Raw genomic sequence first — 14,438 nt, 5'->3', positions numbered from 1 at the left:
CTTAAAAAGTTAAATAAAAATGTTTAAATAAAAAAATATTAACTAGTTATAAATTAAGTACAGTCAGAGACTATAGGATAAATCCCCAAATAAAGATTTGCTTCAAAAGGTAAAACAACACAATAAATAGTGCAATGTGATTCAGGAACCAAACAATTAACCAAAGGTGCAAACATATTTCTGAATCCTGCTGACTCTTTTAAACTTAGCAGCTAGAACAAACCTTTCAAATTCCTACAAAGTATATTTCCTAAGAATGTAAAGTATGACTGATCCCAATCACAAATTTTTAGAGAGGAAAACCAGTTGATTGACTTTATCTGGCTTGAGAGTTGCCCTCTGGCATGTGACAATATTGCCACCAGTGCTAAAAGCTCTTTCTGAGGGAGCACTTGTGGCCGGAATGCACAAGTACTTTTTAGCAAGTTGGCTAACTCTTGGAAAGTTTGCCTCATGGACTTTCCACCATTCCAAGGGATTCACCTCACTTTCTGCATTTGGTATGGACACGTATCCCTTCAGTTCCCCTTCTATTGCCTCTTTTAGAGAAAATTAAGTTGATCCTGAAACTGCAGCAGATGCACTTGCACCACCTGAGGTTTTCAAAAAGCTGGCAAGTGATTTCTTTACTTTCTTGTGTGGGGTTTGTTCTGCGTCAGGGCTCTGTGATGTGGAGGCAGATGTACACTGTTGAACCGATGCTGCTTGATACTGTACGGTCAGCAAAGACTCCAGCTGAGATACAGCTCTGGCTTGTATTCCCTCTATATTGTCGCTGGCAATGTATTGGGTTTTGAACCTGGGATCAAGAAGCGAAGCCATATCCAACAGGTCATCAGTGGTGGGATCCTGATATTTGTCAGTGAGGTAATTGAGAATTGTTTGCTTCATTGTTTTTGTTAGTTCAGTGTCATCATCATTCAGGCTCAAGATGTTGACTTTCAACAGGTAAAGCACTGGCTTTACGTAGGACACACTCACATAGTCCTCACCGGAGAGTGCATCAGTGAAGTCTTTCAGTGGACTCAGTGCTTTTTTCACAGACTCCATCACGTCAATGTCTTGCCATGATGGGACCAAATGCCTCGCCTTCCGGTCTGCCTTCAGGACCTGCGAAATGGCCTTTTCCTGGTCAAGCACTCTCTCAATCATGTTGAGTCTGGAACCCCATCGTGTAGGGGATTCAGCGATGAGTTTATGTTGAGGTAGTTTCAGCTCTGTTTGAGCTTTAATTAATTCCCTCTTTTTCTTCCAACTGAAAGAGAATGTACTGACGACTTGTCATGCGTTCAACACGAGGGTCTTTGGCACTTTTTTCTATAAAAAACCCCCCACAAAAAACATTTATTGATTAGATTTATTTACATTTTAATTAACACAGGTTTATATTTTTCAAATGTAATATTTTATTGAAACCAAACAAATTGTGCTACAATACCATATGTTTTTCATATACGAAACGTTTAAATATAATAATCCAATTTATATAGTAAACTAGTCTTATCATTTTACTCTGTTCAGTGTTCCTAATCTACCCTTATTAGTAAATATACAAACAAACTTCTAAATGCCAGTGACAATATTTTATTTTTAGTTTCACTCACCAATAGCTAGGTGAAGTCTGTGCCCAAAGCACTGCAGACGTGTCCAACTGTTGAGCTCCAAGGCCCTCACCATGTTAGCCCCACTGTCAGTGGTCATGCAGGTCATGTTTGCTTCTTTCAGTCCCCAACATTCAAGTGCTTCCTTTAGGCCTTGTGCTATGAGCTCTCCCGTGTGGTCTTGTGGGAAGTATGTTGTTTCTAGACACGCACTGCTCAACTTCCAATCATCAATGAAATGAATTGTCAGACTTAAATATGGTTCTGAAGTGCGGCTAGACCATAAATCAGCTGTTGTGGCAAAAAAAATGCATTTTTAACTTTGTGTTCCATCTTGTTGCGGCATTCGGAATACAGCCGTGGAATGGCCGTGGCAGAAAAATATTTGCGGCTGGGAATCTCGTAACACGGATCTACAACTTTGAGCAGTCTTTTGAAGCCCTCGTTTTCCACCGTATTTATGGGGATCATATCCTTGGCCAGGTAAAATGTCACTGCATCAGTTACATCTTTCCAGCGCTTACTTGTTCTGTCATATGGAGTTCCCTTCTCGAATACCTCCTTCGTTAGAGTTGTTTGTTTAAGCCGTGTAACGTTAGCCTCTGGCTGCTGCGTGGATGTACCTGATGGACTCGCGTGGGGTCCCTTCATAATTTGACTGTCAGCATATTCTTTATGGTGTTTTCTCTTGAGGTGGTTAAAAAGATTAGTTGTGTTGCCGTCTGACGTGCGAATCTTATCATTGCAACATTTGCAAATAACGGTCGTTTGCGCCGTGTCTGTTATAGAAAATCCAAACCATTTCCATATTATCGATGTTGAATTTTTTTTAGGGATCAACTCCTCTGGGTTTTCATCCATCGTCCTTGCGTTGTTTAATCTCACGAGCCAGTCGTTTATGATCCTGTTAGCACGCTGACATCTAACGTTAGCGCGCCGCGCCCGCGCATCGCATGTATGGCTACGTAGCTGAAAAAAAGCCATAGATCTGCATCTGATAGAACGCGCACTGGAGCGCGATTCTACGATATTTCCGAAAAAGTGAATCATGGAGACATTTTAATCGTCCACGATTAAATATCGTCATATCGCACACCCCTACAACCCGGTCACACTAAATGCGTCTCTATAGCACGCAGTGTGTTTATCGTGCAATTTATACGCGAAAATTAGTTTTTACATGCATAGGAAACGCATTGGTAGGTTTAGTAGTGATGTGGGGTGCGTGTGTATTATACGTTTGGTTAGGATTAGTATGGCAAGCCAAGAGGTTCAGAATTACGCCATAAATGAATCGCGTTTACAGCCAAACGCCGTCATATACGGCATTTTAACATAATATGTGTGTTTATATATATATATATATATATATATATATATACACCGTATATAATAAGGGTAGCCCTATATAGTAAGCTTGATGTGTATATTGCCTAATTGCAAGCTTGTTCAGAAATGGTGACAAAAACTTAAAATATAACTGCTTTTCCATCATATTGAACATCATTATATGAGTATTAGGTTGAATGAGTTAGGATTAACTGTTTTATTAATCATTAGAATATAGACATTAAGAGAATAAATTGTTATGCAAGTACTTTTACTTTTAATACTTAAAGTACATTTAAAATCAGGTACTTTTTACTTTTTACTTAAGTAGGGTTGTCATTGTGGTACTTCTACTTTTACTAAAGTAAATATGTCTCTGGTTATTTGTACTTTGACTTAAGTACTGAGATTCAGTACTTCCTCCACCACTGAAGTCCACTAAAGGAGGGAGGGCGTTCTCACATTCAGCTCCAAAACTCTGGAATAGCCTTCCTGATATTGTTCGAGGCTCTGACTCGCTGTCCCAGTTTAAAACTAGATTAAAGACGCATCTCTTTAGCCAAGCATTTACATAATGCTTACCTTTTATACCACTGCTGAATCAGATCAAATGCATTTAATATTATAAAACTTGAAGAGTCTGTAGGTTATTTGTATAGGTTGCATAGTATTTGCAGTCATTACGTTCCTGTGTATATTGCGTGAATGACGGGTGGTTGGGCAGATATTGTGTTGCGGTAGGTAGTATGCCATACGGAACCGTTGTCCACTGAAACTGCCTATTCACGCACCAGTGGGGCTCGACAGCCTTAGTCAAACGGGTTGGCGCGTATGGTTGGGTTGCGGAGAGATTGTGAGATTGTGGTTAGGTCTCAGCAGCAGGAGGGACGTAGAGGTCAGTAAGCTGGGCTGAGTTGAGTGGGGGACGGAGGGGGGTGACTCTGGGACGCAAGAGTCACTGTCTTCATGTTTTTATCATTTACGCCCGTGTTATGGAAATCATTATGAACAGCAGCTACGCTAATTATTTTACCTTTTTGCTTTTCTGCTGTTATCTCGGGACGCGAGTCCAAAGGAAAATGGCGTTCGTCAGCTCCAGTTTGTATCCAGCCTCTCACGGAGACTTCAGATGCACCAATCACAAAGCCTGTGAAGAGACGACTCAACACGGGCGATATGGACCCTCTATGGTGGACGGCACTGATCCTCAACAACTCGTCTTAATACCGGCGTGATTACTTGGACTTCCAAAAAGATGGAAATGGATAAATACTCTAAATGTTCCGATCCAATCTGACTTGTAATGCTGCCCGAATCATGCACTGTTCCTTCGTTGGCCAGAGGAGAACTGGCCCTCCGACTGAGTCTGGTTTCTCCATTCTGTCCCTGATGGAGTTTTGGTTCCTTGCCACTGTTGCCTTGGCTTTTGGCTTGCTTAGTTGGGGACATTTAATATTCAATAATATTATTGATCTGCCTTACTTAAGGTGGACGTTGACGCAATTTTCTTTTAGAAACAAACCTTGTTATATTATTTTCATGTTATCACTGTGAAGCTGCTTTGATACAATCTGTATTGTAAAAAGCGCTATATAAATAAAGGTGACTTGACTTGACATATTAATGAGAGATCACGCCTCCTCGCATAAAGCTTTCTCACACTAAACGCGTCATACACATTCTAAAATACTTTATTGACTTATCTGAATGAGTAGTCAGGATGATTCTCACATAGTTTTGGAGCAAATATTCCAGACTATGTGATACAATTTTCAAAAGTCTTGTGAAGAAATAATCAATATGTGTTTTGTGGCCTTATTTCAGTAACTTTTAGTTTTAGTTTTTTCAAAAACCATGCATAAATAATATTCTCTCAAAAATACAAACATGTACATACATGTTGCTCACATATTATGGTAGCCCCGTTTGTGCTATATAGAGTGAATTTACACCTTTGCCATTAACATGTTTATAAATAACTGAAAAAAGCACAAATGGCAGTGCATGTCAAAACATCCCAAGGGCCCCAAAAACCCCTTGGTCCCCAGAGGGTTAATGAGCTGAGAACAGAGAGACTGGCTGTTTTTTGTTAGAGAGCATAAAGAGAAGCTGGAAGAGTGTTTTGGTTAAAACGTTTTAGAGTTTTGAGTTCATAATTAAAAAGAAACCAGTGACTTGATCTCTGCCTGGACTCGATTTGTGAAGCAACCCACACTTTGGTGATACCCTACCTCTAGCGATGCCACAGTTGCCTGAAACAAAACAAAAATCTACTGGTAACTTAGGGGTTTATGTCATGTACACCATCTACAAAAACAATTACTCATCAATGGCAGGCCTCCTTATTCTCTACATGTATCCGTTTATTTATAATCCTAACTGCGCACAACCCTGACCTTGAAGATCCTAACTGCTGCTTTGGCTGTTGGACAGGATCTGAAATCAAAGGAAAGGTAATCAGCTTCCTAGCCTCTGCTTTCTCTTCTGCTTCCTCCACTTTTCAGCAGCTGACGCTTCCCTCACTCACTTAGATCACTAATCTTCCTCTTTTTTCCCTGCTCTACATCCCGTCTCCATCTCTGATGCTCACTCTCTAGATATTTTTGCTTCCTCTCAGTATCAGCATCCCGACGTGCACGGCATCGCCGTTGTCTCTCAGCAGCGCTTAATGGAGCCATGATGGAGACAGATCTGTCTGAAAATGTTATAAAATGTAACATTCTTCATTAAACACCGATAGTGAGTGAGTGAAAGAGATAGTGAGTGAGATGGCAGCATTAGAAGGATCCTTCGAATGGGGACAGCCTTCGTCACGCCGCTGTGACCCAACCGGCCTTCAAATGCGGAGGATGCAGCCCCTGAATTGGGACACAGCTCACGAGGCTCTACCGCAGATCCCACATGTCTTTCATCATAGGCATACATGATAGAAAATAGGCTTGTTTGAGATTAGCAAAATCTGCGCAGAACCGATCACCGGTGATCACCGCGAGATGCATGCCGGTTCGAAATGTGTCCGAGTGCGGTCCGCCTTGCTCTGATGTCATGCCCTACTGTCAGAAAAGATGCCAGCTGGTATAGAAACAACGGTAAGAATATTTTCTCGAGATAACCGTGTAAATGGAAGTGTATAAGTCATATTGCCGCTTTTTACATTGCAGCAAGGACAGAGCGAAGGGTAATGCATGGGTAAGATGTCACCTAATAGATGTAAATGCATAGATGACGCCTAATTTATTGTTTTCTATACCAGTTTCCTCTTTATTTTGTGTGCAGCTGTGGTGCATTTGTCCTTTATCTGTCCATGTTTGGGCCTAAGTTATGATTCAAGTCGAGGTTCTAGTGCTAACATTATTTTAATCATCATAATATAATAATTACTTCCACATTAGACTAATGCTTTGTTTTAGACTATAAGTATTTCTTTTGAAAAATGTCAAAAAATGTCTTTTAATTTCACATTTGTCTTGCTGTGGTGGCACACCACTACTAAAATTAATCCTGAGGCAACACTGCTACCAGAAAATTTCGTATTAAAAAAATACAAATCTGAACATGTTTTACACATGAACCCGTCTCTTCTTTTGTCATCAGGTGTGGTAAACTGGAACACATTTTCAGAGGAGCATAGAAGGACCAACAGAACTCAGTATCTAATCTCCTGCTGCATTCAATGCAGTTCTCTCTACAAAGACTGTGAAGTCTACAGAGGGGGGAACTATAGGATTAGATCCTATGTTTGTACAGTAGCAGTAGCCCAGAACAGACAACATTAGTGCCAGAACACATATTAGATTGGGTTTGCATAAACCGAATTGTGTTGCCTTTCAATTAAATATTTTGTTATGTGTGCTTGTTGTTCATTTGTCTCAAAAGTATCATAAGATTTGTTTGTCAGCGGTGCATTTAGCTGTTCATTAGTGCTGTTGATATCAGTCAAAAATTTAATCATCACAATCAAAATCAAAAGATGTTTAAAATTATTTATTTAAAAATAATAATAATAAAAAATAAAGCTCAATTCCAAAAAGATATATTAGTGCTTGCGCCACACTTGAGGTGGGACGAATAATTGATCAAATACATTGCAATATGGTTTCTTGCAATACATCAGTACCCTTGCACTAGATTGCAGCTTGGTTTTACTGTATAGGGGTGAATTGCCCTAATGTGGGACACCTAAGGTCTAGTGTTTGTAGGTCCCCCATAAATACATGAATGACAGTGAAACTATGGGTTAGAGTTAGACAAAGTTGTGGTGTCATGTGATCAAAATCACATGACCTATCAAATGTCCAATCATATTTGAGGGTGGAGCAATCATCAAACAGGAGACACCTTGTGTGAAGACCATCCGAAGGTTAATGACATAGAGTTTTAACAAATTTGATGTTAAGGAGTTAAATAGATTTTAAACAAAGCAATCCTGCTACTTGTTAGCCTAATATGCTTATGAAATGTTTGTCCATCAAAAAATAGTGTAACTTTTATGTGTATAAACTATATATTTTATATTTTTATCAAATTTCCTAGTGTCCCACATTAGGAAATGTGGTTTCCAAATCCGGGACAGATCAGCCCAATGTGGGACAGTACTTCAATGAGTCAAAAATGCGTGGTGGGGCATGTTTTAAACATTTTTTTTATTTTATTTTAATAAAAATATGAATAATGTTTATATTAGACAAATCTTAACTAAAGAAAAAAAAATTCACCTAAGGCATTGATGAAATGGAAACAGGATTTTCATGACCTTTGTTCAGAATCTGTGGTCAGATATTAATAAATATGTAACTCCTAATAAATAAGTCAAAGAAACTCACTTTAAAATAATAAATAGATATTATCCATTTAAAGAAGGGGTTTGTCCATTATGCTGTTTTGGTAAAGAGGAAACAGAAACAATTGTACATTTATTTTTTAGTTGTAATTATACCAAATTATTTTGGTCCAAAGTTTATCTGTTTATTTTGTAGGTGTTTTACAAATGCATCACTATAACTGACTAATGGTCTTGTTTATGGATTGTGATACTGGAATCGCCCAGAGTGTTCCCATAGACTTACATTCAAAGATGTTTTTTTTCGAACTGCAGGCACTGCACAAGGGGGTAATCCATCGACCGGAAGTTGAAGCCGGCCGGGTGCCGCCATCTTGTAGCAGAACTTCACTTGCGTTAGCATTTCCATTGACTCCCATTCATTTTGGCGTCACTTTGACAGCGAATAACTTTACATCTGAGGCGTTTAAAGACTCCATTTGTCCATTATTTATTTCTAAAGAAACACGACAATGTATAAAAGGCTCCATTACCTTCTATGTTACGTTATGGCCCCGTAGAAACAGATTTAGTAAAAATAGGCTAACGATTGCGTCATAACCACTCGACTCTCTGACACGCTGTACAGAAATTACCGTGTAGACAGAAGTAGAAACTCGCGCGCAATCGGGGGACGTCGAGGCATAAAGTCAAGGGAGAAGCCCATAGAGAGTTGTAAAGCTGCTCCTGCTGCGAGCTCATGGACAGCTAATACTCACGATCTCCGGCTCTGCAAGTTTCGGAAGGGAATGATTCAGATTCCTCTTGGCACAGCTACTAGAAGATTAACGTCTGTCAGACAGGTTGCTCACGTCATCAAGCTTAGTTTGAGTCGGTTTGAGTCTGCGCGTCAGGAACGGAAGTGCTCAAAAATCGCAAAAAATGGGCTTCAACTGTCTCAACTGAGTTCCAATGAGATCGCTCTGTCCATTTCTTTTACTGTCTATGGCACTGCAATGCATTCTCTATGTGTTCCGGGAGGGCTCGCACTAACGTGCTTACATCATCATACGTATCCTTAAGTTGTGCAGCGATTGGTGGGAACATACACTATTAAAAATCTTTAAGATTAAGTGACAAACAATATTTTAAAACAATTTTTAATTTAAACAACAACAATAAAAAATGAAACACAACTTTATTATCTTCATCAAATTGATAAAATTCAATTTCTTCATCAAAAAAAAAAAAAAAAAAAAAAAAGCGAGAGCGAGAGAGACTGTTGGGACATCTCGCGAGTTGTGGCTACAGACAGTTGAACTTGAACAACGTCATGGCGAACGCAGTTATTAATTCTATCGTGGCATTAAAAGAAATACCATTCAGCCGTCGTAGTAATCAGGATAAATTGGCAATTAAAGAGTTAGGGCCACCAAGACCAAATTTAAAGATAAAACAAGTATCTACAAAGGGCGGGAAATCATATCATAGAGGATTCTCGAGGAATTGGTACGAGCGGATAAAATGGCTAGCAGGGTGCGAAGTAGCTAATGCTTTATTCTGCTACCCCTGCATTCTCTTCCATCCTGAGAACGGGACGGACATCGCATGGACAACTACAGGTGTCACCGATATGCATCATCTCTCCGAGAAAGTGAAAAAACATGAAACGGCGAAGATGCATATGGACAGTTGCCTAAAATTGGCGGCTTTCGGGAAAGTCAATATTGCCACACAGTTGGACGACAGTTACCGGATAGCTGTACGTCGTCACAATGACGAGGTTAGTAAGAACCGCCACATTCTAGGCCGTCTCATCGACTGTGTTAAGTTTTGTGGCCTGTTCGAATTAGCATTGAGGGGCAAAGATGAGAGCGAAGGCTCAAGCCACGCTGGCATTTTTCGTGGACTGGTCAACTTGGTAGCATCGCTTGACGAGGTGTTTGAGGAGCACTTGAAAACTGCCACAGTCTTTAAAGGTACATCAAAGACTGTACAAAATGAGCTGTTGGATTGCATGCTGTCAGTCATCAGGGAGCATATAATGGAAGAGGTGAAGTCAGCTAGATTCGTAGCAATTCAAGCAGATGAGACTACTGACGTTTCTACACAGACTCAGTTAGTGCTTGTGTTCAGATACATCGACACGAACCATGTTGTGCAAGAACGTTTCTATGAGTTCATCCCCATCTTGAATACAACAGCCGAGTCGATTGCCAGTGTGATTCTGGAGAGGCTGAACAGTCTTTTCACTGATGATGACGGAGGCAAACTCATCGCGCAAGCATACGACGGGGCAAGTGTGATGAGGGGAGAGCGGGCTGGTGTGCAGCAAAAGGTGCGTGAACATTATGAAAATGCACATTATGTCCATTGCTATGCACACCAGCTGAATTTGATCATGCAGCAAGCTACATCTCAAACTCCAGCAGTTAGAGTATTCTTTTCTGATCTGAGTGGCATTACCAGCTTTTTTACCCGGTCACCAAAACGTACTACTATTCTCGACGAGATTGTTGCACGAAGGCTGCCAAGAGCCTCATCCACAAGATGGAACTTTAATAGCAGAATCGTGAACACTGTATACGAGAACCTAGATGACCTTATAGAGTGTTTCAGCTGTATTGTGACTGACAGCTCATTTGATAGCAACACGGTGAGGGAGGCGTCTGGCTTTCTGAGGATGCTGCAAGATGAAGACTTTCAGTTTTTTCTGCATCTGTTTCATCAAATCATGCCTCACGTTGACGTGATGTACCAGCAGCTGCAGAAGAAGAACATTGATGCAGTCTTCATCAAACAAGCCCTCCAGAACTTCACAATGAAAGTGCAGTCCATCAGGTAAGATCATATCATTCCTTCTCTATATAGGATTATGGCATTTAAAAATGTATGCTATATGGTAACAAGATTTAGACACTTAAAAGTGGTGAACTAATTTAATCATCTGCATCTTTGGAAATTGTAATGACCTTGTCTGTAACAAAGTTTAGCAATCTTTTGAAGTATTCTCAGAAAATATATCTAAAACAGAATATTTGTGTTGCTTCTGTTTTTTTAAGACATGAATAAGTATTTTCAATGACATGAGATTATTCATAAAACATGTTTTATTCATAAAAACACTGTTGATCTGTGTTCAGGGACCAAAGCTCATTTCAGGAACAGGAGCAAGTAGTAAAAGAAAAAACAAGATCTAGGAGGGCCTTGGGAGAAGACGACAAGCAGAGGCTGTCTAAAGAGGTATTTATATCTGACCAATACTCGAGTGTTGGAATTTCACTTTATTTTTACAATCAGTTTAGGAAAGGATGGGAGCAGTCTTTTTTACTCCTAGCTTCGTACTTTGAAATTTGTACATTCCATTCGAAGACCAACACAGTCTTTATCCTACACAGCAACGATTTAGTCAACCATATTGTTTGTCGCCACCTAGTGGAATCTTTAACCCTTTGATGCACAACATGGGTCTAAATAGACCCGACTGAGTTTTCATTTTCTATATCTTTGCAAGAAATTAATTTCATCATTCAGTATTCCAGGTATTCCTCAATTAACTCGTTTTAGATCATTACAAATCCTTATTTAAATTTTTCCTTTCTTACTTTTCGAATAAAAATCGTTTTTGTTTCACTACCCTTCTAATGCGCAACATGGGTCTAAAAAGACCCGTATTCATATTTCTTTGCTGAATATTTGAAAGAAATGTATTTTATCATTTATTAATCCAGGTATTCATTAAATATCTTGTTTTTGATTTCCACAAATCATTATTTTTATTTTTCCTTTATTACTTTATAAACAAACACGTTTTTTGTATTTCTACATCAATTTTACACACATGGGTCAAAAATGACCCATATAGGAACCTTTGATATTTATAAATAGTATAAATATAATTACTGCAGAAAACTATTCACCTGCCACACATTTCACAACTCAACACGGCTGTTTTTGTATATTTCATGCATTATTTAATACATTTTTTGTCACAGAAAATATTTGATATTTTGTGAAAGACATCTAGATATAGCCTAAAATTTGAACGTTTAGGCTAAGCTTACCTTGACTTTGAAATCCATTACTAGTGCAAAAGAGAAACATGTCCAATACTATTAGCTAGCTTGCGGTCGACATATTTTATTTTATCTAATGTTAGCTAGGTCAACAAAATAAAAGTTGCAATAGAAAGTTATATATACAAGTATATATTGGCGGTATTGGGCAGAAACCTTACCTGGGCAGTACCTCCTCCATATTAATTTTTATTTGTGGTCATAAATCAATGCTATCGGTCACATAAGCCGTCGTGTGGTGGCGTTCTGGTGCACTATGGCTGCTGTCGCATCATCCGGGTGGATGCTGCACATTGGTGGCGGGGAGATCCCCCTACCGATCACACTACACTACAGTTCAATTTCAGTGTTATCGGTTATGTGTGTTATGCGTGACAAAGTGGCCGATAAACATATTTCAAGTGTTACAGTAAATGTGTTGATCTAAACAACTGTGACAATGGTTATTTTTACAAAAAGTTTTCTTTATTCTTTTGTTTTATCACGCTTGCATAGATGGGTCATTTTAGACCCATGTGTGTAAACTTGATGTATTTACACAAAACCTAGGAAATATTCAAATATGAATTTGTGATAATTGAAAACAAGATATTTTGAATATTCATAAATCATGAAATTTATAGATCATGAAATATAAAATGCTCAAATAAAGTGATATCAAAAGGTGAAACAAAAAAATGCCGAGCCATGCATGAAATAACATAGGAAATGAATACGGGTCTTTTTAGACCCATGTTGTGCATTAGAGGGGGTATCCATAGCTTGTGCATCAAAGGGTTAATAAAAGAAACTCTGAGTGGACTGAAAACACATTTACTGGTCAAAAACCCTTCTCAAACTCCATTTGAGCTTGAATTTTGGTAAAAGGTTAATTAACGTAATAACACACACACACACACACAAATCATCGCTGTTGTATGTCCAAAACTGTTACTTTTCAGGAAACAAAAGAACCTGTTTTTCCACCCCAAATAATTTCCAAGCTCTTAATGTTTTTCATTGGTTAAATATTTGTAAAACACATTGATGGATGTAAAGGGTGAACAATAGCATTAATTTTTTTTTTTTTAAATATGGAGATATAAAATCTTTATGTACAAGATATACTTTATATACCTTGTATCTCCGTATTTACATTATAATAATTTATTTTATAACTAAAATAAATGTATTTATTTTGTCAGGTCTGCGACACAATCTTGGTCCACACCAAAGAAAGGTTCGCCTTTACCGACCACCTTGTAAGTGCCACGCTGCTACAAGGAGAGCTGTTTCAACAGCATGGCCATACATTCCCTGTTGAGGCTCTGAACATCACTGTCAGGGCATACCCGATGTTAAATAAGGCGAAGCTGAAGACTGAACTGTCTCTCATTTATGAGAGTCCAGAATTCAAGGGCTGCTGTGGTGCACTGGCGCTGTACCAGGTTTTGCTGAAGTACAACCTCCAGGATACTTTTACAGAGACTGTTGCTCTGTTGAACATCCTCATAAGCACTCCTATGACAACTGCTGAAGCTGAGAGGTGTTTCTCAACCTTAAAGAGAATCAAGACATTCCTGAGAAATGTAATGGGACAGGAACGTCTGAATGCACTGGCTATGCTTTCGATGGAGAGGGAACTAGTCAGGAATATACCTGCTTTCAATGAGAGAGTAATTGATCACTTTGCTTCTTTGAAAGAGAGAAGAGCAAAATTTCAGTATAAATAAGCACTGTATTAAAGGGTTAGTTCACCCAAAAATGAAAAATATGTCAGTAATTACTCGCCCTCATGTTGTCCCAACCCCGTCAGACCTTCGTTCATCTTCGGAACACAAATTAAGATATTTTTTGATTAAATCTGAGAGCTGGATCACTCCTCCATAGGCTTCTAAAGGACTGAAACTTGCTGGCCCAGAAAAGTTATTTAAGAGATTGTTAATATAGTCCATTTCAGTCCTTTAGAAGCCTATGGAGGAGTGATCCAGCTCTCAGATTTAATAAAAAAATATCTTAATTTGTGTTCCAAAGATGAACGAAGGTCTGACGGGGTTGGGACAACATGAGGGTGAGTAATTACTGACATAATTTTCATTTTTGGGTGAACTATCTCTTTAAGTGAGTAATGTGATGTAATAAGTGTAATAAAAGTGAGTATAGAAACAAGAAGATTTATTGTAAGTCACTTTATTTGTCATTAATATTAAAGTGAAGTTGCCTTTACATGCTTAAGCTGTTTATTTATCCATTGCATGGGTGGACCTTGTCCTTATCAATCATCCAAACATTTGCCCCCCCTGAGAGATCTTGCAGGAGCCGCCACTGTTTATCATAGATTTTTCAGTGTCCCACATTAGGAAGCTGCAGATTGTCTCAGACAACTTGCAATAAGAGCACTAAATAATTTCTCTCATGAATGGGTTATCTGAATTCTATCTTTTGATTTGATTAGGACACATACTGGGGTTTTTAAAGTGGTATGGGTGTGGATTTAATGTTTTGGTTACACATCGACATCGCAATATGTCACAGAAGTCTGAACTGAAGTGCAAAAAATGTCCCACATTAGGGCAATTCACAATACCAAAACAAGCATTTCGTTTCTTGAACAGCTAAGAGTCAGTTTAATCAATTTAATCAGATTTAATTCAAAAGCATACGGAACTGTCCTCTAATCGCTCTCGGTCTGTG

General features: G+C 38.8%; 2 protein-coding genes across 2 annotated transcripts in view; one reads left to right on the top strand and one right to left on the bottom strand.

Annotated features, from left to right (window-relative positions):
• Positions 1-14,438, bottom strand: part of tubb2 (tubulin, beta 2A class IIa) — a 278,308-nt gene that overhangs the window by 139,222 nt on the left and 124,648 nt on the right. The window lies entirely within an intron of this gene.
• LOC130100835 (zinc finger MYM-type protein 1-like) lies at positions 8,946-13,730 on the top strand. Its single transcript, XM_056266466.1, has 2 exons — positions 8,946-10,932; positions 12,950-13,730. The coding sequence occupies exon 1, from the start codon at positions 9,023-9,025 to the stop codon at positions 10,532-10,534; it is 1,512 nt and encodes a 503-aa protein (XP_056122441.1). The 5' UTR covers positions 8,946-9,022; the 3' UTR covers positions 10,535-10,932; positions 12,950-13,730.

Source organism: Rhinichthys klamathensis, unplaced genomic scaffold, assembly GCF_029890125.1.
Source record: "Rhinichthys klamathensis goyatoka isolate OS25496 unplaced genomic scaffold, OSU_Roscu_1.1 h1tg000011l_1, whole genome shotgun sequence".
NCBI lineage: Eukaryota > Metazoa > Chordata > Actinopteri > Cypriniformes > Leuciscidae > Rhinichthys > Rhinichthys klamathensis.
Note: the sequence above shows the minus strand (reverse complement) of the source record. Positions and strands in the feature narration are given on the sequence as shown.